Below are 23,110 nucleotides of genomic sequence, written 5' to 3'. Positions count from 1 at the left end.
ATAAGTATTTGGATTTTGTATCAGTTGGTCGTCTAGCTTGCAACTCTCCCATCTCTTACCAGAAATACAAGGTATTGTTAGCCTGCTATGTATTTAAAATCTGTTAAAACTATACTACAGGAACTTTTGGTTATTTGCCGGTCTAACAAGTTTCAATGGTGTTATCTGCTGACTTTTGATGAGGAAAGACCAGGTCTCTTCTGCTTTTCATCTGACTTTTAAAAACTGAAATTTCACTAATATATGGCTTTATGTTTTTAAGTGAGTTGAATGTTTTTTTTTACTTTGATTCCCTAGACACCAGACAAAATGAAGGGTGTTTATCAAATATCGGGAGAGAAGGACAATATCACAGGGCTTTCCTTTGTAAGTAGAATCCACAAGCTTTCTCCACTCCAACACTCCTCACTCATTCCAGTCTAAGTGTCTTCCCTTTTATCTTTCTCCACGTCACTGTGTCTCTCTCATATTGTCAAAAGTCTGTTATTCTTCCTTGTTGCTGCCCTCAATCCTTCTTCTACAAAGCTCAAGGTTAAACAGCACACCGTAATGACACAAGACGACTTTTCGCAACTTGTGTTCTGAACCCCTCTCTATGTCTTCCTCCCTGTCCTGTCCTTCTCTCTGCGCACAGTGTAACAGAAGCGAGAGCAACCAGTGGAGGAGTGCTTCCAATGCCACCATCGAGACCCTGCCTGAGGGGCTTCCCTCCCTAGACTACAGGGACGAAGAACCACCTCCTCAACGCAACAAGTACCACAGGAGCCTTCAGACATTGATGCCTTTCCGCTTTGGCTCAAAGTAAGCAGATGAGAGACACACATTAAGGGCTGTTCACACTTGCCAAATAAATATCAACAGTTGTTGGGTTGCGTTGGTCTGGTGTGATTTGCCTGTTGGCGTTTGTTGGGCCAGTGTGAAAATGACAGTTATCTTTCCAAATATTATAAACCAGACAGCCAACAGTAGAATGTCTGGTCTTTGTTGGACGTTGTTGGGGGCTGTGTAAACTGGCCTTAACAAAGAGATAAAATACTTGAACTACTACAAGTATAATAGAAGACATATCGTCAGAGCCTTCCGGTCTGGGATCCTTCCGTTGTCAGTACGTTTTTAAAGGACACATTGTGACATGGATGGAGGTGTTTCGGTTATGGACTCTTAAAATCATTCATTTCGTTGGGTGAACTGTTGGAATGTCGTCTGACGTTGCGTGTGTTGGTCCAGGTCCCACCCTATGGATAGTGCAGGATTCTTCTCCTTCACCTCGTTCGCCTGGATGACCCCCATGATGTGGAGCCTGTTTAGGAACAGACTGGACAGGAGCTCTCTCGCCCTGTCTCCCCACGACGGAGCCGACATCAACGGAAAAAGGTATGACAACGGTTTTCACGGAACAACAGAACATTTGATTGGTCAATTCACAGTCAAATCAGAGTCAATTTGAAGACAATCATCAGCAAATGGTAAATTACCATCAACTGACCCTAACCCTAAACCAAGTGATGTGAACTGATGATCTGATTTGTAGTATTGGTGATTTTATCCCAATAACTTGGATAAGTGTTTAGACGTATAGCGAGAGAAGCACAAAAACCTGAGTGTCCTGGAATGATAACATTGACAGCGTGATATGATATGATGACATGGAATGATAACGTTGACAGCGTGATATGGTATGATGACATGGAATGATAACGTTGACAGCGTGATATGGTATGATGACATGGAATGATAACGTTGACAGTAAAGCGAGTTGAAATGAGGATTGTTACTTCATTGGGTGACACTGCATGAATGATGTACCTTCTCTGATTTAAGGTTTCAAAGGCTTTGGGATGAAGAGGTGTCTAAAGTGGGTTTGGAGAAGGCCTCCTTGACTCGAGTCGTCCTGAGATTCCAAAGAACAAGATTGCTAGTGGCTTTCTTCATCTCTGTCATATTCACATTTGCTGTATTTATCGGCCCAGTAAGTTATTATTATTTAACTCGGTCGGTTCAGTTTATCATTTTTATTCAATGTAATACAGCTTGGCTTTAAAATTGTATTGCTGCTAATCCATGTTTCACGTCTTCACCCAGTCGGTTCTGGTCTACGAGATCCTAAAATACACAGAGAAACCCGATGGTTCCACGCTGACTCACGGAGTGGGTCTGTGTGTGGCCTTGTTCTGCTCGGAGTTCTGCAAAGCCTTCTTCATCTCGCTGATGTGGGCCGTGAACCTGCGCACGGCCATCAGAGTGAAGAACGCCTTCTCCATGTTGGCCTTCAGCAAGATCATCTCCCTACGAGTGGTCAACAGCATCTCTGTGGGAGAGGTAGTTTGGAAGCTGGGTTACTGTCAGTATATATCAATTTGTAAAGTACTAGATCAATTGATTCATTTGATACCAGGTTCGTTCGTTCACATACGGTAATCTGATGACCTATGAAATACCGATTCATCGATCTAATGAGGATTTCAGATTTTTCCAAAAGAGATTCTCAAGTTATGGTATCTGAATAGTCGATGGTTGACTACTCAAATGCTCTTAACACTCTTAATCTCACGTCCTCCCTGAAACCTCTCTTCCTTCTGACAGATGATCAACGTGCTGACCAGCGATGGCTACCGGATGTTTGAGGCGGTGGTGTTTGGCACCTTCCTGTTGTGTATCCCAGTGCTGCTCATAATCTGTATCAGCTATGCATGCTACATCCTGGGATACACTGCCCTCATCGGGGTCCTGGTGTACTTCGTGTTCATCCCCATTCAGGTTTGTTCAGTGAGCACATTGAAGTAGAGGACTTTGGAAAATTCACAGTTGATTTGTTTCATACATAAATAAAAATTGTCATGTATAAAATAATAATATGTATTACATTTACATTTATGCATTTAGCAGACGCTTTTATCCAAATCGACTTCCAACTTCCAAATATATAAATTGTTATATATAAAATAAATAGTGCTGTCAAACAATTAAAATGTTTAATCGCGATTAATCGCATTAATGTCATAGTTAACTCGCGATTAATCACAATTAATCGCACATTTTTATCTATTCTAAATGTCCCTTGATTTCTTTTTGTCCCATTCTTTTTTCAAATTGTAATGCTCTTATCAACATGGAAAAGTGGTTCGGATTGCTTCGTGCAAATATTTTTTGTTATTGAAAACAACATTGCAATCGCCTGGCTTTGACGAGGGGGCGGAGAATTCGCATCATCTGTGTGCTTGGCCATCAAGTGGTATTTCAGACTGGACGTGCTGCGATGATAGCTCAGTTTACAACGACAAAACACACAGATCACTTTGGTCTTGTCAATGGAACCATTTGGCAACTTTTTAAAAGTAAACTTTCCATTCAGAATCTTATTGGCATCCATTTCGGCGTCTCGTGCTCGCCATCAACTCAAAACGTAACGTTAACCTACTACCAGAGAATGTCTCATATCCGTAAACGGGCTCTGCTACTACGCTTTAGCCGGATCGCAAGCCAAACAAGTGTGTGGCGTGCCTGTTGTTTTGTTTCCGGTCTAGCTAGATCCGGTGTGGTGTTGTAGTTTTTCTAACTTCGGTAGTTGTTGCAACAGCATGTGAAAAAAAACTACAAAGTTTGCTAGGCCAAAAAGAGCGTTAATCGCGCGATAAAAAAATTGACGCCGTTAATTTGGGTTTGCGTTAACGCCGTTAATAACGCGTTAAACTGACAGCACTAAAAATAAAATGTTTCCTAAACCCAATTTTAGTTTTCTTCTTAAAAACAAAATATTGTATATATTACATATACAAATAATTGGATATAAAAATACATTTACAAGGTGCTCAGTTTCATATTGAGAGCAGAGCAGAGGTTACCGGGCCGGTTACCGAGTTACCGGCCCGTCTGATAGAATAGTTGATCGATTTTAAGTAAACAAACACTGCTTTTGTCATAATGAGTAGGCAGAAACACAAGTGTCATTAGTAGAGCTGGTTGTCTGCCTTAGGTGGCAATGAACTGACTTGTGTGTTTGGTTGCAGTTTTTCATGGCCAGACTGATCAACATCTTCAGAAGGAAAGCCGTGGTGGTGACCGATAACCGTGTCCGCACCATGAACGAAGTTCTCACCTGCATAAAACTCATCAAGATGTATGCCTGGGAAACCTCCTTTGATAAGAAGATCTTGGGTCAGTGTTGACAGTGTTGGCAGAGATGACTCCGGTGAATCACGCACACTTTAACGTCTGTGCTTTGAAATGGACCACTGTTCCAAAACACGTTGATTGTCGTATTTCTGGACGATGAAGTTGATATAATCTTGTACATATGATCAAATCAGAATGCGTTTTAATCGCCATGAAAGTTTGCACAGACAAGGAATTTGCTTTGACAGGAAGGTGCATACATTAAACATATAGGAATCTTAAAAATGTAAATATGAGATCTAACTATACTAAAGGTACATAGAGTAGCAATACTTAGAATTAAAATCAAATATACAATAAAATATAAAGTTGCCATAATTTACAATATAAAAATACAAAAGGTACAAAAGATACAATTTGTGTATTGCAGTGCAAAATGCAGTGTTTAAAGATATTAAAGTCATTTAAAGTCAGTGTGAACCCTCTGCCTTGTTGAAGAGGCTAACAGCGGATGGGAAGAGACAGCGTGTGGTATACTCCATGATGATGTACGTTCTCCTCCCTCATCTCCAGACATCAGGCAGGACGAGCGGCAGCTGCTGGAAAAGGCTGGCTACGTCCAGAGCGTGAACTCCTCCATCACCACCATCATCCCCACCCTGGCCACCATCCTCACCTTCATAACCCACACCGTGATCGGCCTGCCCCTCAACCCGTCCGCGGTACGTCCCACTTCCCTCCTCTGAAGCAGACTGTCTCTAAAGAGCATTCTTGCTAAACTTGAGTATTTACTTGCTTGAGTATTTATCTGTCATCCATTTAAAATGTCAGACTTTCGAAGTTAATTGTTGACTTTAATGAACATGCAGCCAGGTACCCAAGGCATAGCGCGGAGTCAGATGGCTGAGCGGTTAGGGAATCTGGCTAGAAATCAGCAGGTCGTCGGTTTGATTCCCGACCTAGTCAAATGACGTTGTGCCAGGTACGCAAGGCACAGCGCTGTACAAGGCGCTACTGTAATTGAGACATCATTGCTGTGGTTGAGATGTTGTTACCATACTTGAGTATTATTATTTTTGTTCACTGTTGATTACTCAGCTACCTTCTAAATGAGCTGTCATTGTTTCTATATACTTACGCCATTGAGATGTTATCGTTGGATTTTTTGATTTTTTTCACCGGGGCATGTTTGCTGGTTGTGGTTTGCCAGTGGTTACTATGCGATTTGTCTAGTAAACACAGACTGTTCCTTGACTCTGATTCCCGAAATACTGTAGAACCATACACTTCTGACCCTTATACTATACCTTCTATGTGCACAGTTTGGATGTCAATTTGGATAAAACCAGCTGCTAAATGTAAATGTACAGTCATGCTTAACCCCGTGGATATTCAGTCATCCCTGGTGTTGTTGTGTTTGTGTTTAACCAGGCTTTTGCCATCATTGCCATCTTCAACTCCATGAGGTTTTCTCTAGGCCTGCTCCCCTTCTCTGTGAAAGCTTTGGCCGAGGCCAATGTGTCTCTAGCCAGACTCAAGGTGAGTTTTATCATTGACAGCTGCATGCTGACTCATACCAATGTTCCGCATAATTCATAGGCTATGTTACATAATCTATTTGTTGTTATGCAACACCAAATGCTCCAAAGCACAGTGGCATGCTGTACAATTTAATTAAGTCAATATGCCATAGTTTGTATGTGGGTATGTACATATTTGTTTGTTGAGTAATCCAGACTGGCCGTTATCACTGGATCACTAATGTGTCTTACACTAGTGTAAGATAAGTGGTTGAGAACGGATTCATGTTTACATGTATGTGTACCTTTTTTTTCATATACTCTTACTACAGAAACTCATGCTAGTTCAGAATCCAGAATCCTACCTAATTCGTAAAAAAAGCCCAGACTTAGCCTTGGTCATGGCGAAGGCTACTTTCTCATGGTCCAAACCTGAGAGCCAGTCTACCAACCCAGACCCAGCCGACGACCAGAGGGAGGGAAAGGAAGAAACCATGCCCCAGAACGGGACTCATGCACCGGGCAGTGTTAAACCCTCCCTGAGGAACATCTCCTTTACCCTACCCAAGGTGTGTATTCAAGGGTTAATTACTGATGGGATGGGAGTTAGGGTCAATTTGGGGAGTGAGTTTTGTGTGTAAACAAAAGATGACCATGTTTGGGTTTCCTCTCAAAGGGAAGCCTACTGGGGATATGTGGCAATGTCGGGAGCGGAAAAACATCGCTTTTATCGAGCATTTTGGAACAGGTGTGTAGATTATAATAATTTGTCATATTTTTTATTAGCATTATTATAAACATCTCCCTTTGTTTACCATAATGATTATCTGCAAATGTGAGCTGAATATTCTGCTGGTGGGGACCTTCGTTTCAGATGCATCTGGAAAGAGGCTCAGTGACAGCCGATGGGTCGTTTGCCTACGTTTCCCAGCAGGCATGGATATTCCACGGTACGGTGCGTGACAACATCCTGATGGGAGAACCGTTCAACCAGGACAGGTAATCAGTGTGATTCTTTCACAGATCCAATACAATCGAATATAATACAATATCATTCTGTGACTTGTTAAAAAAAAGGTTACAACTTTTTTTCAAATATAATTTGACAATCATTTATATTTTCTTAATAAGGATATGGGTAAAATAAACATATTTGAATGTAAACAAACCTTTTTTTTTATACATATATCTATACGTTAATTAACTACAATGATGTATCTGTTCCTGAAGTTGTTCACATTTGTGACATTAGAAAGCCCCGAGATGTCATCTCAATACGACAAAGGAAGTTAATACCAAGAACAATCATTTCCTCCTTTCACAGGACCTAGTACTGGAATTGAAAGTTTCTAAAACATTTAAGAAAACTGGTTACTGTGGCTACTGATGGAAGAAACAATGTAACAGGTTACTTCTAACAGAGAGCTAGCTTGTTTATGAGAAGCATCAGTACCGTATCGTGTGGATGAAATGGTCTTTGACATAGACATGACAAGGCACAAATAATACAATGACGCCATCGTGTTTTTGAGTTGGTCTTACTCAGCTCTTTTATAAGCCTCCTGAAGTACTTTGGTTACTGAGTTAACCTTAGTGCCTCCTTTAAAAGGGAAATCATCCCTTGGTTTATGAGAGGGCAGGCAAGGCCTAGTATGTCAAAGTTCCACGCTTGTTATCTAGCATGAAGGTGAGCGTCAGGTCCCTGGTTAAGAACATTCTGACCTGGTCTGGCTTTAACTTTATTTCATCATACTTCCTTTTGACAGATCCCTGTTACAGGAGACAGTGCAATCTCAATATTGTGCCTCCCAATTTAATATGACTGTCGATGACTATATGGCTGACTGAGAAGTAGATTTTGATGCCACAGTACACCCAGTAGAGAATACATTTTATTTTCCTCAAAAAAATTACTGCTTTTTGTTGTTGTTCCTTTGTGTCTTTCAAACAGGTATAAAAAAGTTATCCACGCATGTAGCTTGACACCAGATCTGGCTATTCTTCCCTATGGAGATAAGACTGAAGTAAGGATTTTTAGCATGGTCCCTGTGCATCAAATACAGTTGTCAAATCGACAATGAGCATCTATGCAATGGTTTTTTCCCAACTGTAAAAGTATTGCATTTCCTTGAGAATTATATTTGCTATTCTGTAGTACTATGGTGTCAAGTGTGTATAGAAATGTTAAGCCTTTATCCTCAAACCTGTTGACTGAAACGGATCTTTCTGTAATAAAGCGGCATTTTCAGCCTGAATACTGCAGATCGCTCTGAATGTGCCCTGTCACTTCCCATAGATTGGCGAGCGAGGCCTGAACCTGTCTGGAGGTCAGAAGCAGAGGATCAGCCTGGCCAGAGCCGTTTACTCCAACAAGGACATCTTCCTCCTGGACGACCCGCTGTCTGCCGTGGACGCTCACGTAGGGAAGCACATCTTTGAGGACTGCATTAAGAAGCAGCTGAAGGGGAAGTCCGTGATTCTGGTCACTCATCAGCTGCAGGTACTGAAGAAAAGGAATCCTCATTTACACTTGGATTCTAGAATGTTTTGGTTTAGGGTTAGCACTGTACATGAGTGGTGTTAATAATATACTGTAATCCATGACAGGATCCCCTGTTTTCCTTTCTTGTAGGACATGTTGTTAAATTCCCATGGTAGTCAGTAACCAAGACAATTACTTTAAGCTCTTGTCTAACCAAGATATTTTAAAAAATCTGTATTTTACAGTCAACGCACATTTACCTAGTAACTGTTTTACTGTACACAGGTTGTTCGAAAGGCTCTAAAACAAATACTTTAGTGCCTTGTGTAAATGTGTAACTTTTATATATCTCTGTAGGGGTTGAATTTGATCATTGTGCTCGCTGTCTTTTCTATTCCCCCCCCACAGGCGGAAAAGCTTTGCTTAGGTTCAGGTTACTAAGCTTGGTCTGTTGGTGTAGCAATAGATACCAGAAAACTGAAAATTCACAATTGCCTGCTTGTGCCTTTTAATGTTTGTTTTACATACAACAGAAACTGAACCTATTTACTGTGTCGACAGGATTTTTCCCATGTCAAATGATGTCTCAAGTTTTCTCCATATTATTCGCTTTGAATTGCACTGCTGATCTGTGTTTTGGAAATCGTAGTTTCAGTAAAAACTAGGGGAAAAGTGTCTGTAAATGTTGGTGTTGTTGGTGTGATCCATTTTTCTGTGTGCCCACCAGTACCTGGAGTTCTGTGACGAGGTCATAATGCTGGAGAGCGGGAAGATCAAGGAGGCAGGGACACACAAGGATCTGATGGAGGCTATGGGCCGATACGCACAGCTCATTAAAAACTTCCAGCTGGAACAGTCGAAAGTAAGACACATTGTTCTCACGTTATCTCTCTCCGTTGTTCTTGTTTGTCGTCGTGAACTATCACCAAGTGCCTATGATATCTTTAACCGACAGGCAGTTTTAAAGTTGGTTCTGAAGGCCATAAAATATGTTTATCTCAGGTATGTGGACTAGTCGTTTGATTCTGACACACATAATATGAACAGTGTAATATAATTCTGTTTGTCTTGTATAATTAGGCACAAAATGAGGAAATGGATGAGCCAGCCGAGCCCGTTGAAGTACACAAGAAGGATATTGATGAAGACAATGCCAACGGACTGGATAATCCAGGTATTGACAGGGATACAAATTTTAATGTCATTTTTTGTGGTTTTGGACACTATGGACATGCTGATGTGTGTAACATCTTTCTACAGCCTTTGACATGTCAGATGAATCCGATGAGAAGAGGGGGGAATCCAAGTTTGAGGTTAAGGGTAAGTAGTGTAAGGCTGTTGAATAAATATTTCCCTGATTGACCTTTATCTACGACAAACTATTAAGCACTGTCTCTCATCTTGCCTCATTAGAAAGCTAGCCACGGCAATACACAGTTCACAATTTATTACACATCCTGCACCAAATGTCGGATTAACTGGTTCATTAAAAAGACACTTTCTCTTAACAGTCTTAACAAAGATTCTTCGAAGCACTATATGTAACATTTTACGTTTTTTTGCCATCAACTTTTTGATTTTTTTTATCCGTGACAGTTGATGGTTTCTGATGTTGTTCCCTCCCAAAGAGTCTAAGGACCAGCTGGTGCAGCAGGAGGGCTCCGTGGAAGGATCTGTGACCTGGAGGACCTACCATCAGTACTGCCTCGCCGCTGGAGGTCTGACTCACACACTGACTCACTCACACTGACTCACTCACTTGCTCGTTCACTCACACTGACTCACTCACTAACTCGCTCACTCACACTGACTCACTCGCTCGTTCACTCACTCACACTGACTCACTCACTAACTCGCTCACCAACTCGCTCACCCACACACTGACTCACTCATTCACACACTCTCTCATTCGCTCACTCTCATAAACCCCCACACACACTGATACACAAATGCACACAGTTAGAGAGATGGAAGTACGAGTTTGCCACATTGTGCTAGCTGCAACAAATATCTTCCATCCAGTAACACTTTACCTGAGCCATGTCTTATCATCTCAGGGTATATCCTGCTGACATTAGTCATGCTGATCTTCATTCTGCTGGTGGGGACCACTGTCTTCAGCAACTGGTGGCTCAGCTACTGGTTAGAGCAAGGATCTGGGGTAAGGACACACTCACAGTCTCGTTTTTACTGTTTGTCAGCAGCATCAACAGTTGGGCTGCTTGGAACAATGGCTTGGGAGGGTGTGGAGAAGATGTGGGGGATTCTAGAATGTATCTTGGGGGGGGGGGGGGACTTCTGTTGAACATCCTGAATAGATGGACCACAGGTTAACACATCGTAATTCTCATCTGACTTACCCCATAAATGTGTGGAAAAAAGACATCCTAAACAACTTCACGTGACTCCTTTTTTTGTGATTTGTGTTTGCAGACGGCTAACATTTCCACCCCTGTCATGGGAGACATCTCCCTAAACCCTGACCTGAGCTTCTACCAGATGATCTACGGTCTGACGGTGGTGGCCATGTTGGTTCTGAGCACTATCAAGTGCTTTTCCTTCGTCAAGGTCACCCTCCATGCCTCCTCCAAGCTCCACGACAACATGTTCAAGAAGGTACGAGAAGCTGGAGGATACACTAAAACGACAACATATACAAAGCTAATTTAGCTCATGCTAAGCTAATTCTGGTGTTACACGTTTATTTACATTTAGCTAACACTTTTAGACAAAGCGACATACACATTGTTATATTAAGTACAGCAGCACTTCTTAAAGTAAATAAAGAACAGCGTATTATAACCTTTAACCAGAAGTGCTTAACGCTGCTTAGAGCACCACAAGGTAAGCCAAGCTAATTAATGAGATAAGCTTATTGTAACTACCTGTGCTTCCACCGTCCTCCAGATCTTAGCCAGCCCCATGAGTTTCTTCGACACCACCCCCACAGGACGCTTGGTGAACCGCTTCTCCAAGGACCAGGACGAGGTGGACACTGTGATTCCCTTCAACATGGAGAACTTCCTCCAGTTCCTCCTCATCATCACCTACACCATCTGCACCATCTCTGCTGTCTTCCCTCCTCTCCTCGCCGCCGTGGCCATCCTGGGGGCCATCTTCGCCCTCATCCTGTTGTGAGTTCAGGGCGCCGTTATCACCGTTGTCGCAATGACTGTATTCGTTTAAAGGACGCTTTGATCCAAAGCGACATATACGCGAAGGGGATTCGAACCTGTGACCTCTTGATTTGTATGTGTGATCAATTGCCCCACCAGGAGCTAAACCCTGAGCTATACCCTTCCCCCATCGTCATGGCGGCGTCTTTGTCATCCCTGTCGTGTCTGTGAACACGTAGGAGATGTTGCCAAGCCGAGTGAACAGAATGTCCACTTACCCTTTGTCTCTGTGTGTCGTCAGTGTGTTCCAGAGGAGTATTAGAGAGATGAAGAGGATGGAAAACATCAGCCGTTCATCGTGGATCTCCCTCACCACATCCACCATCCAGGGCCTTAGTACCATCCACGCCTACGACAAGAGACAGCAGTACATCGAGCAGTAAGACCCAGACTTCCCTTCACGCTGGTCACAGTTAAACACTTTAGCAAGTCGTTGGTTCGTTAAAATAAAATGGAGGACAGATAGTGGACTTGTCTGGCTTTTCACAGGAATTATTGACTCTATTGGCCCCATTATTATTGATTAGATTAGAAATCGGATTGAGTTTAAGACCACAGCTGTGTACTGTGTCCCTGTTTGTCTAAACTAACATAACCTGTCCTAGGAACACAGACAACAACATATATTTGCATGTTGACACTGTAGCAATCAAGGGGCTCAGAGTGAGGTTTGACCTTGCATAGCTGAAGATGGACACATGACCAGGGACAGTGTACACCTAAAAAAGGCAATTTATTAACAAAATACGAACACAAACGTTTTCAACAGAACATTGAGCTGGCCTAGGGGGCAATGGTGGGACACCCACTAACAGAGATTCGAACCTGTGACTTTTTGACCTGCAGTCAAATGCTCTACCACTGAGCTATTACCCATCCCCGTATTCCGATGTTATTTCCAGGTTCCAAACGATGAGCGACACTAACAGTAACCACTTCCTGTTGTTCAACTGCGGCACACGCTGGCTGTCTTTCTGGCTGGACTTCCTGTCGGCCACTGTGACCTTGGTAGTGGCTCTGTTTGTGGTGCTCAGCGACAACAGCATCATCAGCCCCTCCATGAAGGGTCTCGCCCTGTCCTACACCATCCAGGTAAGGGGGCTATGTCCTGGAATTTGGATTTGAGTTTATCTTTGACTTTTGGGGCTCAATTACTCAGTGTAAATGTGCGTAATGAGCATTATGTCATTCATTTCGTAAAAACAGTCTCTTAACTTTATAACTTTTTTCTCTTTGTTACCTCACTGCTGGTGAGGTGAGGAAGTGAGTTCAACAATGTTACACAATGCTGCCGTCTGCTGGTCTGTGGTGCAGCTTCCACAGCGGTGCCTGTTCCCTGGTTCAAATGGTTCTCTCTTTCTCTCTCTCTCTCTCTCTCTCTCTCTCTCTCTCTCTCTCTCTCTCTCTCTCTCTCTCTCTCTCTCTCTCTCTCTCTCTCTCTCTTTCTGTCTCTGTCTCTGTCTCTCTGTCTCTGTCTCTCTGTGTCTCTCTCTCTGTCTGTCTTTGTGCTTGTTTCTCTCTCTGTGTCTCCTCTCTCTCTCTGTCTCTCTGTCTGTCTCTCTCACTTTCTCTCTGTGTCTCCTCTCTCTCTCTATGTCTTGGTGTGTCTCCTCTCTCTGTGTGTCTCTCTTCGTCGCTGCTATCGTCTCTCTCTGGTCTCTAGTTGACAAGCATCTCTCTCTGGTCTCTAGTTGACAGGCATCTCTCTCTGGTCTGTAGTTGACAGGCATCTCTCTCTGGTCTCTAGTTGACACGCATCTCTCTCTGGTCTCTAGTTGACACGCATCTCTCTTTGGTCTCTAGTTGACAGGCATCTCTCTCTGGTCTCTAGTTGACAGGCATCTCTCTCTGGTCTCTAGTTGACAGGCATCTCTCTCTGGTCTCTAGTTGACAGGCATCTCTCTCTGGTCTCTAGTTGACAGGCATCTCTCTCTGGGCTCTAGTTGACAGGCATCTCTTTCTGGTCTCTAGTTGACAGGCATCTCTCTCTGGTCTCTAGTTGACAGGCATCTCTCTCTGGTCTCTAGTTGACAGGCATCTCTCTCTGGTCTCTAGTTGACAGGCATGCTCCAGTACGTAGTGAGGCTGTCCACAGAGCTGGAGGCCAAGTTCACCTCCGTGGAGAGACTGCAGGAGTACAGCACGGTGAGTCCTATTCACAACAACACACTCTGTCAGGTCTATTCTGATTTATTTCAGATACTGTTGATGAGAATGTTTATTTAACGTATAATTAGGGGTTAGGTCGGTAACTGGGAAGCTATTTAGAGGAGCGGGAACGAGAATTCTGATTTGTCTGTACTTGTTTCAAATAAACCTGAAACATTCACTGTCAGATAAGAAAGCTTGTTGCAATTGATAAATATCAAGAAGAGACAGACAGGCACCGATCTGCTACATGTCTCAAATCCAGATTCCTCTCCATGCTTACCCTCCCTGCCTGCCTGCCTGCCTGCCTGCCTGCCTCCCTCCCTCCCTCCCTCCCTCCCTCCCTCCCTCCCTCCCTCCCTCCCTCCCTCCCTCCCTCCCTCCCTCCCTCCCTCCCTCCCTCCAGGGCTGTGTGTCAGAGGCTCCTAAGAGGGTAAAAGGTGTCCACATCCCTGAAGGCTGGCCCCATGCTGGAGCCATCAGCTTCCAGGACTACAAGATGAGGTACAGGGAAAACACGCCCATAGTGCTCGACGGACTACAAATCAGCATCAGGCCACAGGAGAAAGTCGGCATTGTGGGAAGAACAGGCTCGGGTAAGGCTTTTATTGTTGTGTCTGTGAAACCTCACTTTTACAAGGCAAAGATCGGCCTGTAACAATATTGAAAACACAGCATCACTCATCACAAATTGGGGTTTTAATTACAATAATAATTCGTTTTTTCAGTCGCAAGATAAATGCAACATTCTCAAAGAATACAGACACAAAAAACACCGCCGTATTTGATCTACTGTACCTGTGTGTAACGCGTATCTACGGTCCACACAGGGAAGTCGTCTCTGGGCGTGGCTCTGTTCAGGCTGGTGGAGCCCGCCGCGGGCACCATCACCATCGACGGCGTGGACACCAGCTCCATCGGTCTGGACGACCTTCGCAGCAAGCTGTCCGTCATCCCCCAGGACCCGGTCCTCTTCATAGGCACCGTGAGGTACAGCCCGTCCACTACACCTGGCCATGCTAACACACACGCTACAGCACACCTTTACACACCTGCATGCAATAGCTCTCCCCTTTGGAAGTGTGTGTATTCTTTTCGATGCAATACATCCATCTTCTATTTTAGTTGTTTTGTTATTGTGATTGATTCTATAAACCTGTCCTTTTAGATATAACCTGGACCCGTTCAACAACTACAGCGATGAAGAGATTTGGTCTGCCCTGGAGAAGACGTATATTAAAGACACGGTATGTTCTTGTATCACTTATCTGTGTCTGTGGTTGATTCCAGCCTTGTTGTGTTGTACTTCTAGTGCAACAGTGATGATAATGAGGATGATGATGATAGAGGATGCGGATGATGATGATGATGATGATGATAGAGGATGATGGTGAGGATGATGGTGATGATGAAACTTAGGATGATACTGAGGATGATACTGAGGATGATGGTCAGAATGATACTGAGGATGATACTGAGGATGATAGTGGTGACCCTGCCTCTCTCCCAGATAGCCGCGCTGCCTAAGAAGCTGCTGTCCGAGGTGGTGGAGAACGGAGAGAACTTCTCGGTGGGCGAGAGACAGCTGATGTGCATGGCCAGAGCCCTGCTCAGGAACTCCAAGGTGTGCTTCACATCTTCACCCCTCCACCAGTACCACTGACATCCCTAGGCTCGCTCAATGATTCCAACACCCCTCTATTTCAGCGCTCGTTGAGAACATTCATAAATACATTTCAAACACAACCAGACAACCCATACCTTAACAGAAAAAAACTGCAGAAACAACTTTTTAAATTGTACCCACACAGCAGCAGATGTGATACACCCTATGCTTAACACAGACCCAAACTACCACCGCAGCGTTCAAAGTTGAAACGACCCCAGCGGGGCGTGTAAGGTTTCATGTGTTATCTGCCCTTCTCAGATCATCCTGCTGGACGAAGCGACAGCCTCCATCGACTCAGAGACGGACAGTCTTATTCAGCACACCATCAGGGAGGCCTTCCAGCACTGCACCATGCTCACCATCGCCCACCGCATCAACACCGTCCTGGACTGTGACCGTATCCTGGTCCTGGACAACGGCAAGGTAAATGCCTGCATAACGTAATACACACACACACCTGCTTGCATAAGCAGTACGCACACATATGCATAAGAAATACATACTCACACACACATGCATATACCAAGGCACACATCCATATACCAATACACACACACATGTACATATGTACGTATATACACACACAAGTATATATTCACATGAAAACACAGACACACTGGCTTTTGTTTGACTGTTTTATCTCTGCCTGTGAATCCATAAAGGGTGGTCTGATCTGATCTTCATGTCTCCCAGGTTGTGGAGTTTGACCCTCCAGAGGTGCTGATGAAGAGACCAGACTCCCTGTTCGCTTCTCTCCTGGAGGCAGCCAACACGGTCAACACGTGAAGCAGTCCCAGATGTGAACACAGTCTCCTGGCTTGCACCCAGCTACCATCACTGCTGACCCGGCTCTCAGCTCCGCTGTTGGGGAGGATGGTTTTTCTGGAGGCCTGTCTCGAAAGAATGTCAAACAAAACTGGTTCCTATTCAAAAGTGTCAACAACAACAAAAACTGGTTCCTATTCAATAACAATAATAACAAAACAACTAACTTAATAACCAGTTTACTGACAGACTGTTTGACTAATCGGTAGATGAAAAGCTTTGAGACTATAGGTGGAAAAAGTTGATGCATTGGGGAAGTTGGAAGAAGCTATATCCATGGTCTCAGGCTTATAGAGGCATCCCAAATCTAGTTCCCATGCCACCCACAAAAAAAACATATTTTAGTTGAGACGTGCAATATCCCATATCTCCTGTGAACTCCACACTCCCCATAAGTTCAGCTCCTGCCAAACCCCCTCATCATATTCTACTCCCGGTTCTTCCATGACCTTGAGTCTTCTATACCAAGTCGAAAAAGAGGGTTAGAGAAGTGAGAACAGAGGTGTTGATACCGAAGGTGTTGTGATCCTGTTCTATGTGTGCATACACAGTATATACAGTATATATAAAGTTACATTAGTAGACAGTAAATAGTGGATTGATTATATATTTGATATCAAATTTATATTGTGGTATATTTTTCATATAGTATAAGCATTGATCAGATATCCACTTTAATTTGTAACTCTTCACTGGGCTCTGGGCAGGGCATTCACTCAGCCACACACGATACACACACTCACACACGATACACACACTCACAGATACACACACTCACAGACACACACACAGAATGGAACATATAGTCTAGTGGATTTGTTATTCCAGATAAATCCATAGCACATGCAAAGGGATTTGTAGATATTTGTTTTGCCTTTAGCATATAATTTTCCTGTGTTGATCTCTTTGCAAGGAGCGTTCGGAGTGAAAGACAATTTTCCCGTGTCAATGCACAGGGTTCTGTTATGTCGACAACAAAAGTTGTTTGGCATGAGTGTACTTTTTTTATTTAATATTAGTATACAATATGGTATATCTGTGAATGTACAGTACTGTAAATCATGTGTCAAGAGCCAAGATTTCAGATGCCTTGAATGAATGAATGAATAATAGTACATATACATTTACTATTTTAACAAAGATTTGTTTTTGGAACAGACAAGTGTATCTACAGATTGTATTTACATAGCTCAGTGCACTTTGCAATTATGTGTTATTTTTCATTGTTGAATTTTTAACTCATTTTGTGAGGATTGTGTTCTTGATTGATGGTTGATTTTGAGATGTTGAAAATCCCTGTTACAGATATCTTGTTGAAGCCAGTATCTCAATAAAGCATAATTTAAAGGGGAGAAAGCTTTAAAATAAAATTAAAAGTAATTCACTAATACTTAAAACCTCAACAGCAGGGGTCACTGTATCCTGTGTTACATACGTTTTGACCAGATTGCGACTGGATTGCATCAGTGAAGCGTGATGAAACTGGATGAAACTTGTTTTGAGAAAAAAACTGTGACTGATTGTTAAAGGTAGTTCAATTTAGGCGAAGTGTGTCTATAAATAATTTTGTCTTTAGAAAACAAAGCCTAATTTATTTTCTACTCTCACTCACTGATGCGTTCAGGCGTTGACACGCAGGAATGTAACCAAACCGGTATTGAGATTAGCTGGTTTGATGAATAATGCATAAACACCTGCCAACAAACACAAAGCATGAATGATCCAGAATGATCTGCAAAAAAAACAAAAAAGTATTGTTTGTTACATTTGTTATATTCTTTTTTTAATTTTATTTTTTTACAATGCAAATGCACTCTAAAGCCAGCAGAAAATGTCAGTTTCATACACTGCTCTCCTACACAAATGACAACACGTTTCGGAGAACATACAACCACTTTCAATCGAAAATTGTGAGTTGAATTTACAGAGTTTAAATCTGTGTTGCATATCAATGTTTGGTTGGGAATAGCAGGTGTACACAAGAGGTCAGCATTGGCTAGGACGGAAGAAGGTACCAGCTAAAACTCACAAAGAAGACATGGAAAAGAAACAGTAGCACGCACAGTCATTATTGCCATAAAAATAGACACTAGCAATGAGTTAAAAATTAAATTGGCAGTAAATGCTTCTACGACTTGGCCTTGCCATGGGTGCAAATGTATACACGGCAAGGTTCATTACTTTATTCCCCCGTTCAGGTCATAAAGTAGCCGTGTTTGACGATTTCCTACAAACTCAAATTAACGGAGCCAAGGAAAACGTGATTAAGTGCGCCTCGTTTGTTTTACAAACCCCTACTGGACTACAACCGATTCAGATTATTTTTATCACCCTGTCCATCCGCCTGGTAGTTTTAAAGAACAACAAATCTTTGTCAATTGTGAGGCGACTATTCTTAGCCTTGTATTACAGTTGGCTAGCTAGGCTTCTATTTCCTCATGTTTTCTGGAAGAGAAAAAAAAAACCCAAGTGAATTTTCTGGATGAAGCAAAAGTGCTTTTGATCTAGCCAAGAAGCTAATTGGAGCCGTTTGAGACATTAAACAGACACTCGTCTGCAGATGTGGCCCTTTCGTCCCCTGTGTTCTGCCGTACGATCATCTGAACCCCCCTCCTCTCGCTAACAAATCTTAAAGCTGAAAAAGCTGATTGCGATACGTTTTCACACAGGAAGTTCTTAATCCTTTGAAAAATGGTCTAACCTGAACATAACCTCTCCCCATCTTCCAAGGTGTCATAGAAGAGAAAAAACATCCAGTAGTTTTTTTAGAGTTTGTGTTTGGTATGGATGATGAGAGGCTGCTGTCTGTAAGAAGCTCTGAGTATTGGTTACACTGTTGGCCTGATGCATGCATGGAGACTGAACAGAATGTCTGCTTTCTGGCAGTGAAGGCATCCCCAGCACAAGATCTTAAATGTTTTCATCTGTTTCTGTTGGGACAGACCTTTCTTTCCATTCAAATGGATCAGCTGCTTGTGAATATATTGACTCCCAGCAGTTTCATTCATGTGTGTGTCATAGGGATTATGTTGCACTGTGCTTGATCCTGATTAGAGGGGCCATCTGCATGACATGCAGGGTCAGTTCTGAGGTTTTTTGGAAGTGAAAGTTTTGGGATGGAACTGTAAAATGACCTTTTCTCAGTAATCCCTCGAGTTGTTGGAAGATTCAGAACTTAGTGTGTCTTGTCTTCTGGGACAGGACAGATAGTCTAACCAGGAAGGACCAAAAGGTTATAAAAGGTTTAAAAGTGATTGATGTAGCATTTATCCAAACTAAGTTAGGATTCTGGGTCATGGGTTGTACACAGTAGCAGGTTTATGATTCACATGTTCAAGACAGTTAAAGTTGGTCATTTGAAATTGAACCATCGCCACTCATTTGTGGATGTGGTTTTGTGGTTGTACTGGATAATCTAATATATATATATAGCCTACATGACAGAAAAGCCCCGTTCAGTTGGACTACTCCAGGGGCATTTTTATACTTTATGAAAAAGGAAAATCTGTCCCCTTCCCTTTTCATTAAGAAAAACTATTTTATGGCCGCATCCTCAGTCATTATAAAAAGATGCCCCCCCCACCCACATCCGAAAACAAACCTTCTCCCCTGACCCTACTCACAGGAGAACTTCCACACTCTGGGACTCTGACTACGGTTCCACACTCTGGGACTCTGACTGCGGTTCGACACTCTGGGACTCTGACTGCGGTTTCACACTCTGGGACTCTGACTACGGTTCTCTAGGTTTGACGTGGTTCCTCCTGTTCCTCGCTCTCCTGTTTAAGGAAACATCCGCTGTGTGCAGTGACAGGAGACCTCTGATCTCATCACTGTGCGAAAGAGCAGAAGTGACCGGACAGTTTAGTAGAGGATGACTCAACCTTGTGACTGTGAGCTGGTTAGCCACATGAGGCCACCACACCACACAATAGTCACTCCTGGGGTGTGTGCGTGTGTGTGTGTGTGTGTTTTCCACGTGCTTCCATCATGGGAAGGAAATGTAAGATAGAAAGTGTGTGTTTGAAACACAAATACTCCCACACACAAACACACACACACACACACACCTCTTTCCTCCTCAGATGCACTTAAACAGTATACATTAGTTTGCGGTTGAATCGCCCAACCTTGAAAGTTGGTTACAAGTCATTTACACTGTGATGAATGTATTGTATACTGCTCATCAGATTCTTTGTTCCCTGTAGCATTGCTTATCAAAAGGGCACGTTTTGGGTTCATCATTCCTGTTTTGGGTCTTTAAAGAACCCTCTATCACACATACGCACACACTTCTGTAGATTACAGGCCCCTACTTGTCCAAATGGATTCCCCTGCCAGACCTGATTCTCTTCTACCTCTTTACCGTAGGCTGTCAGATGTTTTCACAACAGCACGAACCGCTCAGCCTTGACCGTCACATGTAGCGGCGCTCATCGTGATCCTTCGTTTCGCTGTGTTGGAGTCAGGTTATTTTCCCACTGCACCGTAGCCTGTCCTGCTAAAAAGGTGATCTGATTGTCATCTCTCCCTCGTTGTTCACAATCAGCCGTTGTGGAATGTAGTTTCGATTGTCAGAACGCGCACGCTGGTTCACAGAACGGCTCGCTGATAGGCCTGGTTTGCAGTTCAGTGCTCTTCCAAAGGGAGCGTTCCAAATGCCGAATTTATTCGAGTCTCGTTTCGGTTGTTTTATGTTTGAATTTGGCATTTGGAACATTTAGCAGTGCCACTTTAGGAAGGACAGTATGTATTTGGAGACCATTCAATTGATCATTGGGGAGTTCTCTGAATTTTAATGTTACTTCTGTCAAAACACTTTTATGGATTCCGAAGAAAATGTTGGCAGGCGTCTGAACCTTTCGAATTCTCTATGGGAAATGATATGATGATGAAACAGGGACGTGTACAGGCTATGGCTAAGGTTGCCCAGGCAATTGCCCGTTTGCCTTCCTCGAGTCAAAGTGCCCTCCGAGGAAAATAAATAAATAATTGTGAATTTAAACAGCAGCAGAATTTCATGTAGACCTACATTTAAAAAATAGCCACCCGAAACATTTCATAAAGTAGCCTTAGGGTTAGGGTTATTCACTTCCAATCAATAAGCCTATGGGCAACGAGAGTGGAAGTCACAAGGGGGAGGGGGGTATGCCCCCTACTCAGTTTACTCTGCGGTACTGCACGCGACCGCCACCTGAGCCTGCATTTTCTTGCACTTAAGAGACGGTCACGGTTGTTTTATTCTGTGTCGATAAAAAACTGCTTTGACGTTGTCAGAAAAGGTGAGTGTTAAGTTCTAGAAATGTATAACAAACGAACAATCATCATCAAGTTTTATGAAATCAATTAAAATCGTCAAAATTCCAGGCTCAGTTTGCCACGTTTAGCCTAAATAATCAGACGGCTAGCTTGCCTACCAGACAACCAGCCCGTTATTGCGTGCTAATTTTGGGGTAGGAAAACTAAGCTAGATGTCTGCTGATGGTTAGTTTATAAAATGTAGTTTTAACAAGAAGAATAAATGATGGAAGTCATTCAGGCCAGAGCAACTGTAGATTTTACCGTTGATTGTTCTTCAACAGGTACAGTCTTGCACTTTTTGGGGTTCATGTTGTTTTAATTTTTAACTTGTATAACTGCATGCTCTTATGGGTCTTCCTTTTGGCACTTGTGTGTGTGAACCGATGGGGTCAAACCTGTTTATATTGTTCAAAGAATGCGTTATGTTGAACCTTAAAACATCAAGTTGACCTCTGTCCTGACCTCCTCATATCAGGCCATATCGTGGTGTTTGACCTCTCATACCTCACGTTCCCATGTGCATCACTGATTGATATGGGCCTCAGGATCCCTCGCTGAACCAATAGAGACAGGCCACAGGTCCAAGACCCGCCTCCTAAACTGCATGTCGATCTGTTTTAGGAGCTTTTCCCTTAACTCTACCTATTAGTTTGGCCCGGTTAATGGCTGCACAATTTACACACACTCACACACTCACACACACCTGTGATTGGCCGGGTGACAGGTAAGGCGGCTCCCTCTGTGTTGACTGATAATCAGTGAGTGTGCAGACAGGGTAGGCTGCAAGATGATAAGATAAGGGAGAGAAAGGAGGCGCAGGTAGAGAAAGAGGAGGGGGGGGGGGGGGGGGGGGGGGGGGGGGGGGGGGGGGGGAGGGAAAGAGAGAGAGGGAAAGAGAGAGAGATTGGCTATAAAAAAGGATCATTGACCCCTTCTTTGCTCCCTGTGATTACAGACAGGACTTTACACCCCTCCTAGACGTTTTTGGCCACAGTATCCTGAACCCCAAGTAAGCTGCTTAAAATATGATTTAGTAAGTAAACTGAAAAGAAGAGAGATGGGGAATAGTGTGACAAGCCCTCTTGTACCATTATGTAATGTACTTTCCAGGGGCGTTGTTAGACCCTTTTTACTGGGGCACGTGCCCCAGTATATATCTGCTGTGCCCCAGTAAAATCGAAAGTTTGAGTTTTAACAATTTACTTTATTAGTCAGTGCATCGATGCCCGCAGTAGCCAAATAGCCACTGCAGCACGCACACAAAAGTCCAGCACACAAGTCAGAATTGAGGTAGGCTAAGAAAACATAACAAAACTAAGTTTTTAAATGATAGGCCTACTGAAAAAATTGTTTTTGACTGAAACATAAAAAACAATATTACATGAAGCTCAAAACAGTATTTGCGCTCAAATGAATGCGGAAAAAAATGGCATTAACTATCAATGTCCCTGCCAAAGTTGATATCAAACTTGCGTCCCTGAACTGTTGTATAGTGGGTTAAGCAAGGGGAGTTTCTATAGCCGAGTAGTGGATTGTGCGCAGCAAACTTGGAAGAAAAAAAGGGATATGAATAGGGGCCTGTGCCCCAGTAGAGCTTTATCCTTTATCCAAACCTCAGCGGAACTACAGCAAGTCTTTCAACAGGGCCATGATCGTCTGCAACTCTATTATTCTCAATCCAGTCGACACATTGTCACGTAATCAGAGATTTGGAGTCACAGACGAGCATGAGATCATCAGGAGATAAAATCAATCAGGGGATGAAACTAAGTAACCAGGTTATCAGATAAAACTGTGATTTGATGTGTGCTTATCAGTGGTGTGATAAAGGTGCTGTAGTACAGTACGTTGCCTTAACTGACACACACTTGGCCAA

General features: G+C 43.1%; 1 protein-coding gene across 1 annotated transcript; it reads left to right on the top strand.

The window, feature by feature from the left end:
* Positions 1-15: 15 nt before the first annotated feature.
* On the top strand, positions 16-15,894 carry abcc12 (ATP-binding cassette, sub-family C (CFTR/MRP), member 12). Its single transcript, XM_047050959.1, has 31 exons — positions 16-71; positions 298-366; positions 635-801; positions 1,228-1,374; positions 1,822-1,969; positions 2,083-2,319; positions 2,584-2,757; positions 4,008-4,155; positions 4,687-4,835; positions 5,545-5,652; positions 5,966-6,202; positions 6,310-6,381; positions 6,508-6,632; positions 7,585-7,657; positions 7,930-8,133; positions 8,843-8,977; positions 9,196-9,289; positions 9,376-9,435; positions 9,744-9,833; positions 10,173-10,276; positions 10,549-10,731; positions 11,023-11,249; positions 11,533-11,670; positions 12,194-12,383; positions 13,347-13,436; positions 13,846-14,035; positions 14,270-14,429; positions 14,608-14,686; positions 14,950-15,063; positions 15,367-15,531; positions 15,802-15,894. Exons 2-31 carry the CDS (start codon positions 310-312, stop codon positions 15,892-15,894), a joined length of 4,158 nt encoding a protein of 1,385 aa, XP_046906915.1. The 5' UTR covers positions 16-71; positions 298-309.
* The last annotated feature ends 7,216 nt before the right edge of the window (positions 15,895-23,110 follow it).

Source organism: Hypomesus transpacificus, unplaced genomic scaffold, assembly GCF_021917145.1.
Source record: "Hypomesus transpacificus isolate Combined female unplaced genomic scaffold, fHypTra1 scaffold_132, whole genome shotgun sequence".
Taxonomy (NCBI): Eukaryota; Metazoa; Chordata; class Actinopteri; order Osmeriformes; family Osmeridae; genus Hypomesus; species Hypomesus transpacificus.
The sequence above is the reverse complement of the archived record's forward strand: the minus strand, read 5'-3'. Positions and strand labels throughout refer to the sequence as shown.

What these genes read in the sequence shown, in the direction of transcription:
- abcc12 (XM_047050959.1), top strand. Translation starts at nt 310, where the DNA reads ATGAAGGGTGTTTATCAAATATCGGGAGAGAAGGACAATATCACAGGG. An exon ending in ATCCAAGTTTGAGGTTAAGG is followed by an intron (nt 9,436 to 9,743) that starts GTAAGTAGTGTA and finishes TCCCTCCCAAAG; the next exon opens with AGTCTAAGGACCAGCTGGTG. An exon ending in TGTGGGAAGAACAGGCTCGG is followed by an intron (nt 14,036 to 14,269) that starts GTAAGGCTTTTA and finishes CGGTCCACACAG; the next exon opens with GGAAGTCGTCTCTGGGCGTG.